The following is a 19,059-nucleotide window of genomic DNA, read 5'->3' as shown; positions in this document are numbered from 1 at the left end:
CTACGCCACCCCACCTGCACCGAGATAGATCCTTGGGACCCAAGCCAAACGGACAGTCATCAGCCCTGGCCCTCCCGAGTCGACAACCTGTTAAATACCACTGCCTGCCTGTGCCCTGCGCCGCTCGACACCCCATTCCCCTACCCACTTTGTCCCGTCACTTCGCAGGCACCTTATTCTTCGTTGCGACAGCCCACCAGCCTCTCACTTGCGCTAGCAGCCAAGTAAACTCTATCTGAACAAAGCGACCACTCGGTATGTTTGCACGCCGCCGCTCTCTTTTTCCCCTCGCGCGCCCGCTAACCCAGCCCTGCGCAGAATACCGGACTGGATACGACCCTTCCTGCTGCCGGACCCCTAGAGCCACAATCGCCCACGGCGGTATAGAGCACCACCACCATCACTATGTCTGAGTACAGCTACGCACCGCGGCACCGTACGCGGGAGCCCGAGTACGTCACCGAGACGACGTACATTGAGCGCGGCGGCCGTGGAGGCGGGGCACGAGATCTCGTCTACCGCCCCGCAGCGCGCGAGGACAGCATCGAAGAAATTCCTCGCGACTTCCCTCCCGGTGCCGAGTATAGGCAGACCAAGTACCGCGAGGAGTATGCGCCGCCCCGCCGCACCCGCTCAGTGAACCGTGGCTACGACGATGACTACTATGACCGTCCCCGCCGACGTGACCGCGACTACGATGACCGTTCCGAGTACTCCGAGCGCCCCAACATGCAGCGCCGCAAGTCCATCGTCGACAAAGTCAAGGACTTCGGCGAGTCAGCAGGCCTAGGCGGCATCATCGGCGCCGTCACTGGCGGCGGTCGTGACCGATCGCGCTCCCGCCCTCGTCGAGACGACCGTGGCTATGATAGCGACAGATACGGATACTACGACGAGCGCGACCGCCGAAGCAGCCGTTACGGATCACGTTCGCGCAGCCGCAGCCGAGGTGGACACAAGTCTGAGAAGTGGGAGCAAGCCGCCAAAGCCGCTATCGTCGCCGGTGCCGTCGAAGCCTTCCGCAGCCGCAAGGAAGCCGGTCCATGGACCGGTGCCAAGGGCCAACGTGTCGCAACTGCTGCTCTTGGTGCTGCCGGTATCGACGGTCTCATCGACAGAGACCCCGGCAAGCACGAGAAGAGGCACGTCGCCGAGTCTGCACTCGGTGGTCTTGTCGCTTCTCGCCTAGCCAACGGCTCTCGCTCGCGCTCCCGTGCTCCTCGTGGCCGTGACGACTCCAGGTCTCGCTCCCGTTCTCGTGCCAGGTCCAGGTCCAGGTCCATCTTCGGACGCTCCCGCTCTCGTGGCCGCTCCCGCTCCAACTCCAGCGACAGGGGAGGAAACAACGGTATTGCCAAGGTAGCTGGTACCGGTGCTGTGCTCGCAGCAGGTAAAGCTCTATACGACCGTGTGCGCTCCAAGTCTCGTGCTCGAAAGGACCGATCCCGCTCTTCCAGCTCGGACAGCTACGTGCCATCACGTAGGGGCAACCGCCGCTCGTACAGCCGAGGCCGCGGTATGGACGACCAGTATTCCGAAGCCCCTTCCAGGACTAACCCAGATCGCAGACTAGCCGCCGCCGGTGGGGCAGGAGCGGGTGCTTTAACAGCACAGAATGGAGGAATGGATCGGGGTCGACGGGATTCTAGCGCGGATTCCGAGTCGTCCACCGATATGGAGGAGAAGCGCAAGAAGCTACGAGGTAAGGAACTCCTCACTGCGGGTCTAGCCACTGTGGCCACCATCCATGCCGCCCACGGAGTCTACTCTTCCATGGTCGCCTCGGAGAACCGCCGCAAGCTCGTTGGCGAGGGCGAGATGACGGCCGAAGAAGCGCGCAAACGCAAGTCCAAGAACATGCTCCAGGACGCCGCCGCCGTGGGTATCGCCGCCCTCGGTATCAAATCCGCCTACTCCGAATGGAAAGAGATGAACGAGCAACGCCACAGCGTCAAGGAACTCGAGACCCGCCGCCGCAAGAGGAGAAAGCTCCGTGAACGCCGCGAAAAGGAAGCCCGGATGAACGCCCTCGGTGGCAACATGAATGGTGCAGCCGCTAATCCGTACGCATATCCTGTAGCTGCCAACCAATCCTACCCTACGTCCTATGCCGATGCGAATCCCTACGGTAGCTCGGTCCCGCCCCCACCCATGGGTGCGAGGTACTAGAGCTTCTTTTCTTTGGTTTACTCACGATGGTTATTCACGACACGGCCGACTTGTTTACTCGTGTACTGCGGTGGATGATAGAAGTATTGTTACATACCTTTTTTTATTCTGTCTTTCAGAAAGCTTGGATAAGCGAGGAGGTGAATGTTATTGTTCTTCTTTTTGAGCAGCTCCATTCTTTTGTTTTCGCGACTCCGATGATTGACGATGGATGGAGGCGACTTCTTGGGTTCGGAAGGAAAGAGAAGAAGTGTTTTTGGCTGATGCGACAATCGAGTCTTCTGGCTCACACATGAATGATTCACGACATGACTTTACGAAATGAAGATAGATATGAAATGGAAAACGGTCTCTTTGTACATGCTTTCTGGTTTGCACGTTTTTTTTTTGAGACTTCGTGATGTATCTTGACGAAAGACCGAGTTCAGCTGCGACATGTTCGCTTTTGGGTTGGTACATTCACAGATTCGATAGCATGCGGACGAACTCTTGCACACGACCATTGAACAAGACTTTTGATTCAGGACATCCGTCCTACTCCCAAATCTCCAAAAACTAAGAGAAAGAGACTATGTGATATGTGATGCCAAACTAAGATAAGCAAAGGGAAATGTCCAGGCATCCAGGCCTTGAAGACTCCGCCACCGGAGGTATGTGAATATAGTCGAACGCCAGAGAATGTGCAGGGGAGATAAGGTAGATGACCAAAAGATATACAAAGGGGATATGTGTTGTGGAATGGAGGACCAAAACCAAGTTGCCGTCGACACCATGTGTTTCGCCATTCAAGCACCCTCATCATCGCTGATGTCTTCGTCAAAGTCGGGTTCGTCGACCGCCCAGAGGATGAAGGGGCCATTGTACTCCATCTAGCGTTTGTTAGTACATGTCCATCGCAAGCAGGAATGAGATGTCATGGGCAGGTGGTACTTACATCGTTACGACCCGGCTCTGATGCAAACCACCAGCGGCCTAGGATGATGCGGCCACCAGGCAAGACAACGCCCTCATACGCCCAGAGATTGTCCTCGTTGGGGTGGTCGTAGTCCTCGGTGAAGTGCTTCATGAAGGTGATGCGCTGCCAGCCGGGGACACCACCTTGAGGGGGCAGTGGGTTGAGCCAGCCAAGGGCCTTGTATTCATCGTCGAGGTCCTCACCCTTACCCTCAAACTGAATGCTACCGCCTGTGGTTGTCTTGGTCGGTGCGCTCCGACCCTGAGTCTTGATGCCTTGTTGCTTCCCGGCGTCCTTGCCTAGCGAGCGGAGGCGGTCTTCGAAGACGGGTGGCCATGGGAGCTCGCGACCATCGGGTAGGCGACTGTCTTCTGCGAAAGCAAGCTCGAGAGACTGCATGTGATCAGTAGGGTTCGTAAAGGCCATTCCCAATTGGAAATCTACCTGGATCTTGCCCTCGTCCACGTTCTTGTCAATGAAGACCTGTCTGCCTGGTCCCTGCTTTCGCAGCTTCTGAACCTCAATGTTCTCGAGGAAAGAGTAAGTGCCTTTCCAGTACCTGCTCAGAGGCTTGACTCCGTCAGTGAGTTGTTCCCGCCATGCCGAAGGCTTCTGGGTAATGTCTAGTTCATCGATCCTGTCGAACAAAGTTTGGGCATCTTCGTTCATCATGTGGTGACGGAAGAAGTTCATTGCGTGGAGCATCCACCTGAGGTTCAACTTGTTGTGGTCAACTCCGGTAAAGAGGCGTTCCTTGTCAGATGAGAGGTAGACAGCGTGCTGTGAGTCCTCAAAAGCAAAGACATCATGTCGCAAGCCTTCGAGGTTGAAGATGAACTGCGAGCACATGAGCCGGACAGCGGCAAGCCCATCGTCGATATAAGCCATCTTGCCGTTTTGGGTCTCAGGGGCCCTTCGGTCGTTGTTGAGGATATGGGATTTGAGAATGAAGTCGACAATGTGGGCGTGGTTCTTGCAACGAAGACGGCCATGCTCGTCAACTTCGGTAGCTCCTTGATAGGATTCTGTATTCGTTAGCACACGAAAATTGTGTTCAGTTCCTGGGTATTTCCGACGTACCAATGATCATGTCTTTGATCATGTTGATGACCTGCCTCTCCCCCTGATGGGTTCCATAGTGAAACTTGTACCGAAGACCGTATTTGAATAGTCGGGAGCGACGCTGATATACCCGACGCAGGTTGAGGTTGGAAGGGCCGGCCTTGAAGTCGTACTTCTCGCGGTACTTTGCGCGCCAGAAAGAAAGATTATCGGCGTCGATGGCATCGTTGGTAGCACGGCAGGCGGCCTTGTAGGCCGCGATGTCCTTGTCGTCGTGCAGCTCATGAGCAATGGCCTTGTTGAGCTACGAGTGATCGTCAGTATACTCAAGTCTACTCACACATGCATGTTGGGAATACATACCTCTATGGGTAGAGAGTTGAACGCCGTAGCAGTAGACGGGCTCTGGGAATGAGCCATGTTGATATGGGATACTGAAGAGGTCAATGATTGAACTATTCGCTGATCCGGTGCGATGGAGGAAGAGGTAGGTGGGAGAAGAGGCTGGCAGTGTGTGAGGATGATATACGGAGGCGAGCTCACCCTCACTAGCCGGGAAAACAGAAACTCACCTATTGTTCTATAGACAGTGAAGGTGACAGGGGTCCGACTGGCCGCAGATGGCCGTGGCGAGACGAGGTGAAGGTGAACGGTACCAAACGTCCTCAACACTGCGCGCGAATGTACGGCTGTTCCGGGCTATGCGAGTACTCCAAGCTTTGCGGAGGAAGACGACGGCCGGTATACGGAATGGACAGGATAGCTGGGGTGCCTTGCGGCTCTCTGGGTGCAATAGTGATGAGAAGTTGCAAACGAACGTGCCTCAGCGTGCGTTTGTAGGCGTCTGGCAGGGTTCCAACGAGGTTACATAGACGTGGGAGGCGGAGGTTACCGATGTCGGTGTCAAAGTTATGATCAGGGACTGCATGATGTGACTGTGGGGTTGGAGGCGATGATGATGGTTGTAGTTGCTGCTGCTCTCTTGGTCTTCCACATGGCCTCCAGGGAAGGGACAGCCAATGACGCACATCCCATTTCGAACGTCGATGTTTGGCTCGCGAAGAATATCCCACGCTTTCCTGCGAAGTATCAGCCATTGCGTAATTGCATCTTGAAAGGCCTAGAGGAATTCTTGAGGCACAACGCTCTGTTGAGCATGCAGTGCATTATACTATCAAGGTAGTGCATATCCGAAAACTATGACTCTTCCTCATCTTCATCTTTACAGAAGCGCGCCGACAACAGCGACACCTGCAGCCAGATAACGTCCGCTTCTGACACCCAAATTCAGCGCAGCACCGCTCGTCTCAGTCGGCGTCGATACACCTCCAGTTCCAGACGGTGTCGGGCTCTCATTCTCTCCCGCATCAGCCGCCTCGCTCACATCCGCGATACCACTACCATCCTCCCTCGTAACGACGAAGATCTCGCCCGTAGAGTCCGAACTCATGTACAAGCGACCCTCGGAATCCCACGCAAGGCCGACGGGGCGGAAGCAGGAGTCAGGGCAAGCGGAGAGGTCAGGATTGGAGACGATATCGGTAGCAGCAGTGGTACTGTTCGCGAGCTCGACAGGCGAGCCCTTTCCGTCGAATTGGACGAGGCTGAGCTTGTAGCCGATGGGCTCTTCGCGATTCCTATACAGTCGTTAGAAGGATACAGGGAGAGGAGGGTAGGCCAAGTTACCAAGAGCCATGCATCGTTACCCATGCGGCAGTGCCGTCAGGGTTGAACTTGAGGTCTAGGGGAGCCATGTGAGCATCGAATGTAATTCTAGGAGCGATACGGTCTTCCACGCAGAATGTATCGTTGACAGTCGCGTTCTGGTCTCCGATAGCAAACGCTTCGCCTGTCATGCCGCCGAAATCCGGAATCTCGGACCTGTTCCATGCTGTAAAGCACGAAGGGTAGCCATAGTTGCCACCTTGTACATCGCTCCCAGTTCCATTGAGGTAACCGTGGAAGTTCAGTTCTTCACCGGGGTTGTTCTGGTTGATAGTCTCTCCACTACGTTCGATGTTGTCGACACTGTTCTCGACAGAGTATATACCACCTGAGATGGGTTCCTCAGCTACTCCTACCGAATTTCTCAGACCCCAACCAAGCAGCAGTCCGCTTGAAGCATGATCGTACGCGGAGCCAGTCATGTTGCCTACGTTGAAAGCTTTGATCGTTGAGACTCCTGTAGTCACATCTAGGGTCTGGAGGTCAATGTTACCCACACTACCGCGAGAGACAAGTAGCATGTCAGGAACCTTCTGAGACATGAGAAGTGTACGCGTAGTATGACCTTCGTCGTCTCCCATGCCTTCGACGACATCACGGGGTTCGGATGTAGTTTTGCCCTCCGATGCATCGTAGTCCCAAGCGTAGACGTTGCTGTGGGATGATGCATAGAGCGTATTTCCATCCTGCGAGAAAGCAATGCCATGGTTCAACTACCATAGTCATCGATCAGTCACAGTTTACTCAACGCGGTGCAAACACTCACAGAGTCATCCTCCACCACCATCTGCACGTCCCTACAGCGACCATTACCAGTCATACTCAACCGGCTAACCCCATGCTCCTGTTCGACAACCAACAGCCCACCTTCCCGATCAAAAATAATGCCGCGTGGATCCCTCAGGCCATTAGCCACAACCTCGACACGGAACCCCGGCGCCACCGAAGGAGCACCATTTTGTGGGGCAATGGGACTTGCGCATGCTGCACCAGTGGAGGTGGATTGCGCTTTGGCCGTCAGCACACCAGAGCAGCCGCTCAGGCCCACCACTGCTATTAAGTGTTTCAGCGCCATGTTGAATTGCGGAGAATGACGTGAGAGTGCTGGCCTTTTTCCGACGCAAGCACTGCAAGGCAATTGATTTGGGCAGTTGCGCCGTGCTGGAGGCGTAACAAATCCGAGCCGGAGCTTAGCGAGATTGGAGTAGGTTTGGTTGGGGCGCAGTTGAGGTATGCAAGGTACGGATGTAGTCCAGGCAACGGGTACGAGGAGCACTCTTTCTTGGTGTTAGCGCCGTGAGGTCGTGGAGATTGGAAGGCAGTTGGCTGTTGAGCGTCTCGATACGAGGATTGGTCCAGATGGGAAAAGGAACACCAGGATGGACAGGAGTGCAGCGCTTCACATATAGACTTGCCCCTCTTCTAGCATGTAGTCAGGCAAGCCGCCAAAGTGGCAGTCGCCTCTCTCTTGGTGTTGCTTCCCGTCATTGCTTGGCCTGCGCCTCCCAAGACAGAAGGAACGTCATTGACCTCGGATGAATAACAGCGCGGGGTCTGAGGATTTGCCCTACCGTCAAACCATCGCAGTCTCAGCTACATGCATATTGAAATTGGCGAGTACGCGTTGAGGGAACCGCAGTACTCGCCCTTCGTCTTGGTGCAGCAATCGCATGTTTCCATAGGGCAAGTCGTGCGACCGTTTACACGTCTACAAGGAAATAGTGGAGCAGGGTCGTGGAGGCTCTGTTTACAGTACTCCGGCGTGCGACCGAACCGGCCGAGGGTATTCCTCCCACACTTGGACGCGTGGTATGCGCTTGCCGGGGAGTCGGACCATCAATCGCGGTAGCCATCCCGAAGATGAACGAAAGAAGCTGTATAGCACATAATGTGGTAAGCTATATCGTTGGGAAAACCGGAATATGCATCGTGGATGACAGTGCAGCGTGTTAGGGCGTCTCTCGGTTAGTGGTAGCTTCGGCTTTATGACTGGAATGCGACATGGGCTGTATTGTTGTGATCATCCAAGATTGTTGGTATGGCTTGACGCACAATTTACTCGTGCGGAGTATCTGTAAGGAGACTGGACTTCACGCATGTCCTGCTGCATTCTCTGTTGTATTGTCCTAGAATGATGTTCTGCACGGATTTCTCGTCCCGTGTCTCTGCCGCTCACTGACCCGCCCGGGCAGAAGCGAAAGCGAGTGGTACGCTGCTGTACGATGATCTGGCTCTCCGGCATGAACAAGATGCGCAGACGATCTTCAGTGCGTGCGTGCGGGTTACTGCGCCTCGTTCGGCGATGTCTTAGCAGCTGGCTCATCAGGGCGCTGCGTGTAAATGCATTAGTGGTATGTGATTCGGCTATGGGGCTGCAGTAGCTGGGCTCGCAACAACGGCTCCGGAGCTTTGATGTATTCGAGAGGCCTCAACCGGGAATCAGGATACGACAGTACATTCCGGAATGACCGTCTTCTAAAAGAAAGTGGCGGTGTACTGAAGTTTCAGAATATGGTTCTGTCGGTTGTTAGAGAACACATAGAGGGCCTAAACTATCTGGATACGATAGAGTTGCCGAACCCGAAAGTCAAAAGTGAAGACATCATGATGTATGAGCGGGAAGGTAGTCTAAGATATGTTTCAAATTCTGTGTATTCTTGTCTTGTGCGACAGTGAGCAGCCGTCAGATATCGATGCTATGATTTTGAGAAGACCCTCATGGTGATTCAAGATACCATAGATCAAGAGAGACAATGAGACAAAGGAACAAAGAGAAAACCCTTAACCCGCTTTTGTACATGACTGAGACGTGTAGAAAAGCGGCTCTCGCGAACTGCGCGGTATGCCCATCCCACCAGGAGAGTATTATATGCTCCACATCCACATAGGAAACCCAATCCTCAATGCGCCGTATTCTTCCATTAGACAAAACATATGCATGCTGCGCATGTGCGCTTCATATCGCATGCCTCCTCTTTTCCACGTGTATCCTGGCTGGGAGATGCTGCAACTTATGCAAAAAGGAATCGCAAATGCCATGTCGCTTCAAATGCAGTACTTGGCCTGACCTGGTAATCGACGGCTGCGTAATTAATACAGGGTAAAGGTGATCAGGCCATGGAGGCCAGATCGTCGCTCAAACGCTCTGATCCAAAGGGAAATATCCAGAAGAAACTTTTGTTTCTCCCCACAAACTTTTGCCCAGATGCGTGTGGCCAGCACGGAGCGAGTTGAATGCTACCCCAAACATGCTCGTAATAGCTCCATCGCGTCGTTGTTTCCTGTGAATTTACATCACTGTCATGAGTTTCATCTGAGCCGCAAGATCCGCATCTTGTTGGTGAATCATGCTGAATGGTGGCTCCTCGTGTAGTGGGCTTGCGATAGGACTCGAGTACAAGCCCTCCGCACCCCTGATCGTGTCTTTGACTTTGCGCGTCAACGTACTAACGTATGGCACGATGCGTCGCAGAGTCGCGGTGTCGAATGGAACCTTCTTCGAAGGTGTCGAAGGTACGGGAGGCGCATCCAGGAACGGCTCGTATGCGCTCCTCCTCTTTTGCAGCGCTTCGATGACAGAACGTGCTTTAGCCTCCGAGTCTTTCCGGGGTCTCGTAACGATAGTCTTGGATTCGTGTGTCGCAGGTGTGGCGTCGGATTCCAGTCTAGGTGTGATCGGTGAAGATTGCGGGGTAAAGATGCCGTTGTTGGATGGGAGAATCGACTTCCTCAGAGGGCGCGCTGACTGTGGTGGCTTGGGGCTATCTTCGTTAGGAGATGATGACTTCTGCCTTCCTCGTCCAAGGCTAGGGCTGGCGGGTGGTTCGTCAAAAGCGTCGTCGTCAAAGCCAGGCGATGAGGGAGGAGAGGCGTGGGCCAGGCCCTCGTGGTCGGCCTCCTGGTCTGCAAGCTCGATCATCGCATCCACTTCAAGCCACATGCCCGAAGGGGGGCCTTGTATCATGCCGAGCGCAACCGCGCGTACTCTTTGCTCTTTGAGCTCCTCAATTAGTAGACCCCATTCGCGCAGAAGACTGATGTTCGCAAGGACGTTATTCTGCTGTTCTTGTATAGTCTTTGGTACGACCATAGACGAGCCACTGTTCCCCATAGGCGAGCTTCCGTCCTCTGCAGCAGGCTCCTCAGTGAGCTCGGAAAAGTCAAAGTCGTCGTTCCAGTCTTCGGTGACACCTTTGCTTCCCACACCCCAGGTGCCAAACTTGTTTGTGACCACTGTGCTACGCTTGCCAGTCAGATCCGGAACGACGGGCACACTCTGGCTGCGGGCGTGCAACCCGCTGGGGACTCTGCGTCCAACAGAGCGACTGCCTCTGCGGTCCGCATCCTTCTTTCCGTGCACCGTCCGAGGTCGTGGCGGCGTGCAGCTGCCTGAGTTCTTATCTGCGATTTGCTGTTCAGACCAGTCGAAGATGCTGCTTCGCGCGTCCTTGTCGCCGAATTCTGATGTGGGACGCTTGGGCGTAGCTGGGTTAGGAACGTAATCGGGTGCGAGCAGATGCTTGTGCTGTCGCAGCAGCGACACGGGTGTGGCCTTGTGGTTGACTGTTGGATGATCAACCCAGGGATCCTCATCATCTGCCTCTTCTAGTGACCACCTACTGCTATCGTCGTCGTCCCCTGCTCGCGAGTCCCATTCCAATGTGCCAAGCGAAAGCGGCTTGGGCATGCTCGGGGGAGACGACGTTATCGACTTGGGAAAGAGAGGCGCGCTGTGTGTTCGGGAGAAGGTGGGCGAGTCCTGCGATGAGCGCTGGGGACGAACAGTCCGCACGGGTGTCGAGATGCTCTCCTCTTCCTCGGCGATGCTCTGGTGGCCGGCGACACCATTGACGGTGGGCTCCCCAAAAGCGCCGGGCGGCAGTAGATCGCGTAGGGCTGTGACCTTGACCTTGACTTTGGCGGGGGGTGACTCGTCGAATATGGTCTCAATGCGAGGCCCACGGGCGCCGCCAGCTGTACTTCTGGTCGCACCAGTGCGCAGCGAATCAAAGACGGTATCGCTCTGGACGTCAGCGTCGTCCTCGTCGCCGGAGCCTAAGGCGCGAAGCTCATTATCAGACGAGCCGACCAATGTCGAGGCCTGTTCTGAGGGGGCCATGGAATGACGCGAGACCCGAACTCCCGATTGCGCTAGAGTAGGGGATGGTGGCGCCTGATTGGCGCCCGGTGCGGCTGAGGCCAAATCGTCGGGCTGCTGAGACAAGGGCGCCAAGCCCGCGCCAGCGAGCATGTCAGAAGGAGGAAGCGCCGGCAAGGGCGACGATAGACGCCTGGTGTGAGAAGCATTGCGTGCCGTCGCTGACTCGGGGAGCCCGGCGGACGTGGCGATGTCGCGCTTTGCTGGTTTGGGGTCTGTCACATCGCGGCGGCCTTCTCCATAAGAGGTGCTGTGTGGCCGTCTGCTCATAGTAGGCAGGATGGGTGCTGAGTTGACCCGCTGGCTCGCACGGCGGGAAAGTCTGGGTCTGGACACGGCGCCTGTTCGCTCCTTCTTGGACGACAGGAAGGAAGTAATGGAGAAGGAGCGCTTGGGTCGAGGGGCATGCTCGGGCTGGGATGTGGAGGGCCGGCCACGAGTTTGGTTTGCTTCCCTGGACGCAAACATGGCCGTCATGCTGAGCGGCGTCTCTGGCCTACTTACGTAGAAGACGCTTTCACCGTCGTCGCTTGTCGAGTCATCCACGTCTTCTGAACCTGCTACGACCGACCGCGCGAGCACGAGCATGGGCTTGTGCTTGTCGTCCGGGAATATCCTCTTGAACCCGTTCGCATATGCCACGGAGCCTCTCCGCCTCGTTAGTGACCGCTCCTTCATGATTCTCGCTGTGAAGAATTGCGTGTATTCGGCCTCGCTGTCGGTGCCTGCGGAATGCGGGTGCTCGTCCATGGAAGTATGCTCGGCCGTCATGGACAGCCGCGCGCCGTAGTTCTGCAGCGTTGCGTTGCGTTGGTGACTGGTGGCCGGACGACGGAAGGACGGTCGCAGGGTCGAGGTGCTCGTTCTGGGCTCTTCACGAGGCCCGCGCATTGACGAGGAGCGCTTCACCAGCTTGTTCCGTGACACGGGTGAAGAGGATCGCTTCCCGGCTATGGGCGCCGTCGAGCCTTCGTGGGAGAAGGCCATGGAGCCATTGGAGCACGACACGGCGGGCGACAGCGGGGACGGGCTGGTGTTCCTGCTTGACGAGTTGGATATGGAGGAGAGGCGTTTGATCCACGAGGCTCGCCGTGACGGCACGTATCTGGCCGTGTCTACGTCGGACACACTCTGGTCACTCGAGGGGTAGTTCGCACTCGTCGCACTCGTCGGCAACTGCAGCGCCGCGTCGTCGCTCGTCTTCCTCCTTACGATCCGCAGCTGTGAACGGCCGTCCTGACTGAGTCGAGTCGCAAACGGCATGCGCGAGGCAGGAACGACGGGTACGGGGCCGCTAAAGGGAGGCGCGGTCGTGGTCATGGCAGCGGTCGACATGGGATTAAGACTCGGCTCGTATGCTGGTGTGGCCTTTTTTCTATTGGGGTGCGACGGGTCGAAGGGGGCCTCCCGTCCAAAGGCCAGGCCGACAGAGGATGTACCAACGACAGCGGCAGTGGCACAGAGCTGTATCACAAGGGTCCGTCAGTCATGGCGCCTAGTACGACATCTTATAAGAGAGGTATATCGAGGTGAGACAGTCGTGGTGTAGCCGCTCTCGGAAGTAGACGCAGACGCGGCGTCGGCGATCGAGACATATCAAAACAAATCAAGGGCAGCTGCAGCGCGTACACAAGATCCACGGACTATGAGATAGAGAAATGCAGGGTAATTACCGTTGGAACAGTTTTCATTCTCGTTGGAAACCAAGCCGCCGGGGAAAGGTCACTCGTCGAGGCGCTTGTGACGACTTGTCGAGCATTATGGCATGTCAGGGTGCCGGTGAACCAGGGATCGCGAGCTGCACGAGTATAGACGGTGGGAGGAGAGGGGCTCAATCAGGCGCTGGAGCAGGCGTACTGCATTCCGGAGCGCAGCAAAGGATGGACGGCACAAGCACCACGACGGGCTGAAGCAGAGAGGTGGAGCTCGACGAGGAGCGAGCGGACGACTGAAGAATCCACTGCTTGTTGCTTCTGGGATCTACGTACAGGGCTACCCGGCTCTCTTGGGATTAGCGAGATGTCGCCGATGAGGGCTGATAGCGGCAGCTCGACTCGAAACATAACACGGAGGTACACAGACCCCATGCCTCACTTTGCTCCGTCATAGCTCCACGCTGCGAGTAAAGTCAATCTCATCAACCTATGCTGCATGCGACGAGCCCGAGGCAGCAACTCCTTGGGCAGGCACTGAGGGCCCGCTGCGGTGCCCAGTTGGCCGTACCACGACGTTGCGCCCATCTGTCTCGGGCGAGCTCTAGCGCCGAGTAACAATCAACAACAATCAGGGACATGGCGCAGAGAGGCTGGAAGAACCCCTCTGCCGTCAGAGCTACCCAAATATAGTGTACCAGATAGCATCCCGGGCGCCCGTCACAGCACACGGTGATTGGCAGCCGGCCGCTGAACTGCCTGGAGAGACCCCTGTAGCCAAGTGGAGATGTTTGCTGATCGCGGCGTACGCAAGTGTCAACCGGCTTATGTAGTCCATCGGTGGTAGCGAAGGCGTGCTTTAGACTGTGCAGCCACGGAGCCATCGCATGTTACCTCGCGCCCAGCATTCGGTACAGTCAACGGCAGAAGGACCTTGGTACCTACGAGCATGGCGTGGTAGAAATTTGTTGAATCGGCTCTATCGGGCATCGATTACTCTGGTAGGAAAGCTGTTCGTGATTGAGATCCTTGATAGCCGAAACGCACAGCACGTCAGCCACAGAGCGGAGAAGTGGTGAGAAGCGGGAGCATGGGTTGAGGATAGGACGGAATCCGTGTATCTGAGGCAGCGAATTCAGCGCCCCGGGATATATCTCCGCCGTTAAAGCGCGCATGCTGCGTGTTCTACCTGCCATGGCTGTACTCCTAGACATGCGTTGTTCTGTCCGTAAATTTTCAAAAGCCAATTGACAAGGCTACATCACATGTTGCATGCCGGGTAGCCAAGGCGGCTCCGTGCCCGACCTAAGCCAGCTGAAAGATGACTGCCAGGGCCGCTACGAACTCCAGAGGCTTTTTGCAGACTATCGAGACCGTTGTGCCCCTCACTCTAGGAATAGTGGGCGCACGTTGGAGTCCATCTGGCAGACGGCTTGCTGGGCGAGCTGTGCGTGCAGAGCTTGACGTGACTGTGCGATGCGTGCTGACCCGCGGGAACACAGAGATGCGAGCAACCGGGACAATCCTAGGAGCACATCATTGCTAGAGCGCCTCCAGACGCGTGGTGCAGATCCGCCATCTGTGCCAGTCCACAGGCGCAGCAATGGGTTGTCATGTTTGATGGGCTGTCGGCGTCGACGCCCTGATTGGCCGCCGCCCGCTCCTTCCAGAACCGCCGCCACGCCACATTTGGCATCCCACGTCAAAATGTTCTCTGCCTTGGACAAGCAGCCGTAGCACCGCACGAAGCAGAGACCACCGCTGCCCCGCTATTACACGCTGACTACGTGAACGCACGAGATAGGACTGCCCGCTCGCCGACCTCGCCAGCGCCACGGTGACATTGACTGCGGCCGACATCGACTTCGTCACCCGCCACCATGGAATCCGAAATCAGAACCCAAATCCCGAACATCGACCCTGTCCTGTCAGAGTACTCGGCCGGGTACCTGACCCATGCTGCCAACCAGTTCACTTCCGACACTGACCCAAATGCCCCCTCCCCACTTGAGGAAGCCGCTGCCACCGTGAGCGCTCTGCTCTTATCAGCGTCCGGAGATCTCTCACCTCAGAATGAGACAAGTATCCAGAACCTTGTGGAAAAATTCATTTCCCGCCTGAACGCCGCCAATGGCACAGACAGTGAGCGGCGCCAGATGGCTCCTTCAGCCAAGAAGCTCGACCAGGCTATCCACGTGGGCTCGTCCAGGAACATCTCCTCCACGCTAGGTCTTGCTGGCGGCGCCGTCGACCTAGAATCTGCCAACACACGTAAAGTTGAATCCAGGGTCGATCGCAAGAAACTTGAAAAGGCCGAACGCAAGCTCCGTGCGAAGCAGGACCGCAAAGAATTCAAGAACGTCGAATATGAAGCTTCTCGACTTCTCAATGAGCCCAACGAGGCACAAAGCTATGAAGAATTCTACATGGCTGTCAACCCGCTGCAGTTGGGCGAGGCCAACAATAAGAGCAAAGATATCAAGATCGATAGCTTTGACATTTCTATGCCTGGATTACGCATCCTTACAGATAGTTCCCTGACACTCGCATATGGCCGCAGATACGGTCTGGTAGGTCAAAACGGTATTGGTAAATCCACCTTGCTTCGCGCCCTCGCCCGCCGTGAGGTCGCTATTCCTACGCACATTTCGATTCTTCACGTGGAACAGGAGGTAAGTCACTTCATGCACTACGCAAGTCCAATGACTGACTGCATCAGATTACTGGTGATGACACACCCGCACTGCAGGCTGTCTTGGACGCCGATGTATGGCGCAAGCATCTCCTTCGGGAGCAAGAGAAGATCAGCAAGGAGCTAGCTGAGCTTGAAGAAGAGCGTGCTAAGATGGCCGACACCTCCGCAGATGCTGCCAGGCTGGACACTCAGCGTGAAGGTCTAGATACCACTCTGAGCGACATTCATGGCAAGCTCGCCGAGATGGAGTCTGACAAGGCAGAATCTCGAGCAGCAAGTATCCTCGCAGGTCTTGGTTTCTCACAAGAACGACAGCAATTTGCGACCAAGACATTCTCTGGAGGATGGAGGATGCGACTGGCACTTGCACGTGCGCTGTTCTGTGAACCTGATCTGCTACTGCTTGACGAGCCGTCGAACATGTTGGACGTCCCCTCTATTACCTTCTTGGCGAACTACCTCCAGGGCTACCCAAGCACAGTACTTGTCGTATCTCACGACCGAGCTTTCCTCAACGAAGTGGCAACCGATATCATTCATCAACACTCTGAGCGACTCGACTACTACAAGGGTGGCAACTTCGACTCCTTCTACGCTACCAAAGAAGAACGCCGCAAGACAGCAGTGCGTGAGTACGAGAAGCAGATGGCCGAGCGCGCGCATTTGCAAGCTTTCATCGACAAGTTCCGATACAATGCTGCCAAGTCTTCTGAGGCCCAGTCTAGGATCAAGAAGCTGGAGAAAATGCCAGTCCTCACTCCACCAGAAGCAGCATACTCGGTACACTTCAAGTTCCCAGAGGTGGAGAAGATGTCACCTCCTATCATTCAGATGAGTGGTGTTACCTTTGGGTACACGCCCGACAAGATCCTGCTCAAGAACGTCGACCTCGATGTGCAACTCGACTCACGTATTGGTATCGTTGGTCCCAACGGTGCTGGTAAGACGACGGCTTTGAAGCTGCTCATCGGCGCACTTTCACCTACCACTGGTCTCATCTCGCAAAACCCACGCTTACGTGTAGGCTTCTTCGCACAACATCACGTTGATGCTTTGGACCTGAACGACAGCGCTGTCGGATTCATGTCGAAGACGTACCACGGAAGGGCAGATGAAGAATACCGTCGTCACCTTGGTGCCTTTGGCATTACGGGTATGACTGGATTACAGAAGATGGAACTGCTGTCAGGAGGTCAGAAATCGCGTGTTGCCTTTGCATGCTTAGCGCTGCAGAACCCGCATATTCTCGTGCTTGACGAGCCGTCTAACCACTTGGACATCGAGGCCATGGACGCGCTTTCGGAAGCACTGAACAAGTTCCAGGGTGGTGTACTCATGGTCAGTCACGATGTCACTATGCTGCAGAACGTATGCACAAGCTTGTGGGTGTGTGACAACGGAACGATCGAGCACTTCGATGGAACCGTCAAAGATTACAAGCGCCGCATCACAGCGCAAGCGAACGAGGCGGGAGTTGTAGCGAAGCACTAGATTGGGTTAGGATATAGAAGACGTGATAGTGATGATATACTATCCCGTATTCTGACAAAGCTTGATTTGTATAATACACTCGTCATGGTTCTAACAAGAGTGATCTGCATTTATGTCGCAGCTACCGTGATGCGAAGCATATCACATCGCATTCCGAGGTTGTGCCTGCTCTTCTGCTCGAAAGTTGGAAAGCACGCTAGGGTCAAAGCGGACGCCTGGACTGATTAACCACTCCGCGTCCATCGCGGCACTGGCACCTCATCACACGCACAACACCTCCCGCCCAGCCCAGCAAGCAAACATTTGCGTCCCTTTCACCTCGACCGCTGCTCCACCTAATGCGCGTAGCTGCCTCGTGGTGCCCACGCGCTCAGGTTTAATTGACAGCGGCTACTAGCGCGCTTGCCCCTTCGAGCTCATCATCCGGTCCTGTCCAATACACAACCACCGGCACCTTGTCGCGCACGCAGACTTCCAGTACAGACGGCTTGTCCGTAGTCACTCCTTTGCCTCCGAATCCCACCCAGCGCGATTCCTCCCGTCCACGCTACGCCGTCACCGCTCCCGCCAGCAGCACCGCCGCATTGACGACAACAGCCGGCGAATCACCCTACCCACCTCCCTTCTCCTCTCTCTTCTTCCCGCCCGACGACGCTGAGGAACGCGACAAGCTCGGTGAAACCGCCGAAGACGAATCACCTCCCGCATTCACATCTGCGCCTGCCTTTACCGAGTCATCCTCGTCCGCTGCTGCTGTAGCTGCCACCAAAGCCGCGCTCCCTTCCGACACCAAGGAAGGCTCCAGTAGCAAAGACCTCGACGACGGAGAGCCGCCGCCACCCTACAGCGAAGGATCCAGCCCACTCGAGTCCTTTACGTACGTAATGGCATCCGCAGGAGGTCCCGCGAGTATCATTACTCAGGTGTCGCAAACAACAAATGCAGGACCGCCCATCAACACCCTCGGTGGATCAGACGAGAACATCACTCTGGAACTGAGGTACGGAAAGCATCGTCACACGCGACACCAAGGCTAACCCGAACCCTAGGGGCACGCGATTCACTCTATCGCGAGACGAACTTCTAACCCTTCCCGAATTCGTCCTCCTTTCCCTCTTTCCCAATGGCCTGCTCCCTGATGGGCACATGAACTCCTACCACGATGGAGACGTATACCCAGTCGACGTTGGTAACCCCATTTCTTCTTCCTCTCCCCTTCCCTCGACCCCAGTAGCTAAGATCTTGCACCACCTCTCCAACCCCGCATTATACTTATCTGACAATATCTACCCTTCACAGTACGACCCAAACTCCCTACAGTACATGCTGGAGTTCTTCCGCACTGTAGCCCAGACCATTCCCGCATCGCCTCCATCCCCGACCGCTGCCGAACATGCTGCCGAGGCTGTACCCATTGAGCCCATGCATGGCTCTGCCAGGGACATGCTCCAGGACCGCGCTGGTATAATTGTGCTGCGAGAGGATCTCGACTTCTACGCTATCCCACCGCATCGCGACATCACTCAGCCCGAGATGATCGAAGTCAAGCGGGCTGCAGGCGAAGCATTGTTGAGACAAGATGGCATTTTCTCTGGTCTCAGGAAGAGCGAAGAGCCAGGAACGACCGAGCAGCACCTGATCGAGATGTTGACTGCAGGGTGAGCATACCACTTGCAAATCAGAGAACAGCAGCTAACAGCACGCAGTGGCTTCAACCACGACGACCGATGGGGTCACCGCGCCGGCGAGCCCAACAAAGCCGTTATTTGCAGCATCGCTCTTGCACGCCTGAGGACGGACATTAAGGGTAACGACCTCGCTAACAGCAACGCTGTCGGAATGGCGCAGAAGCTGCTCCTCTTCTGGAGGAAACCCGCTCGCCGCTGCTGGTGGGAAGGTGTCGAGCTTGACAATGTCAGAGGTGTCGAAGGCAAGCTCAAGGTGTGGATAAGGAGGGTCTGGACGCTGGAAATGGTATGTTTACCCTAACGGACGCCCACAGCTTTTACTGACAATACCCAGAGCGTTATCGGTCTCCGCTAAGGCACTCGCTGCATCCGGCGTTCCATTTCTCGAATTTTGGTGGCGTTTCCCTATTCACTCTTGATATTCCGATCGCGGCATCATTACCGCCGATGAAAAGCACCGGCTG

At 55.8% G+C, this 19,059-nt stretch overlaps 5 protein-coding genes across 5 annotated transcripts; 2 read left to right on the top strand and 3 right to left on the bottom strand.

Moving 5' to 3' along the window:
* Nucleotides 1-405: 405 nt before the first annotated feature.
* Nucleotides 406-2,169, top strand: J4E79_005085 (uncharacterized protein; the record flags this gene model as incomplete). Its single annotated transcript, XM_049353963.1, has 1 exon — nt 406-2,169. One exon carries the CDS (start codon nt 406-408, stop codon nt 2,167-2,169), a length of 1,764 nt encoding a protein of 587 aa, XP_049211583.1.
* A 785-nt stretch (nt 2,170-2,954) lies between these two features.
* On the bottom strand, nt 2,955-4,606 carry J4E79_005084 (uncharacterized protein; the record flags this gene model as incomplete). The annotated part of the gene is made up of 4 exons (XM_049353962.1): nt 2,955-3,038; nt 3,104-4,149; nt 4,205-4,490; nt 4,550-4,606. 4 exons carry the CDS (start codon nt 4,604-4,606, stop codon nt 2,955-2,957), a joined length of 1,473 nt encoding a protein of 490 aa, XP_049211582.1.
* An 802-nt stretch (nt 4,607-5,408) lies between these two features.
* On the bottom strand, nt 5,409-6,453 carry J4E79_005083 (uncharacterized protein; the record flags this gene model as incomplete). Its single annotated transcript, XM_049353961.1, has 2 exons — nt 5,409-5,823; nt 5,873-6,453. The coding sequence occupies 2 exons, from the start codon at nt 6,451-6,453 to the stop codon at nt 5,409-5,411; spliced, it is 996 nt and encodes a 331-aa protein (XP_049211581.1).
* A 2,747-nt stretch (nt 6,454-9,200) lies between these two features.
* Nucleotides 9,201-13,132, bottom strand: J4E79_005082 (uncharacterized protein; the record flags this gene model as incomplete). Its single annotated transcript, XM_049353960.1, has 2 exons — nt 9,201-12,533; nt 13,058-13,132. 2 exons carry the CDS (start codon nt 13,130-13,132, stop codon nt 9,201-9,203), a joined length of 3,408 nt encoding a protein of 1,135 aa, XP_049211580.1.
* A 1,469-nt stretch (nt 13,133-14,601) lies between these two features.
* On the top strand, nt 14,602-18,950 carry J4E79_005081 (uncharacterized protein; the record flags this gene model as incomplete). Its single annotated transcript, XM_049353959.1, has 6 exons — nt 14,602-15,393; nt 15,441-16,892; nt 17,378-17,907; nt 17,957-18,565; nt 18,614-18,881; nt 18,930-18,950. The coding sequence occupies 6 exons, from the start codon at nt 14,602-14,604 to the stop codon at nt 18,948-18,950; spliced, it is 3,672 nt and encodes a 1,223-aa protein (XP_049211579.1).
* Nucleotides 18,951-19,059: the final 109 nt, after the last annotated feature.

The sequence above is a fragment of the Alternaria viburni genome (assembly GCF_023758015.1).
Source record: "Alternaria viburni strain BMP 2772 chromosome Unknown scaffold_9, whole genome shotgun sequence".
Classification (NCBI taxonomy): Eukaryota; Fungi; Ascomycota; class Dothideomycetes; order Pleosporales; family Pleosporaceae; genus Alternaria; species Alternaria viburni.
This window is presented reverse-complemented; position numbering and strand designations above follow the sequence as displayed.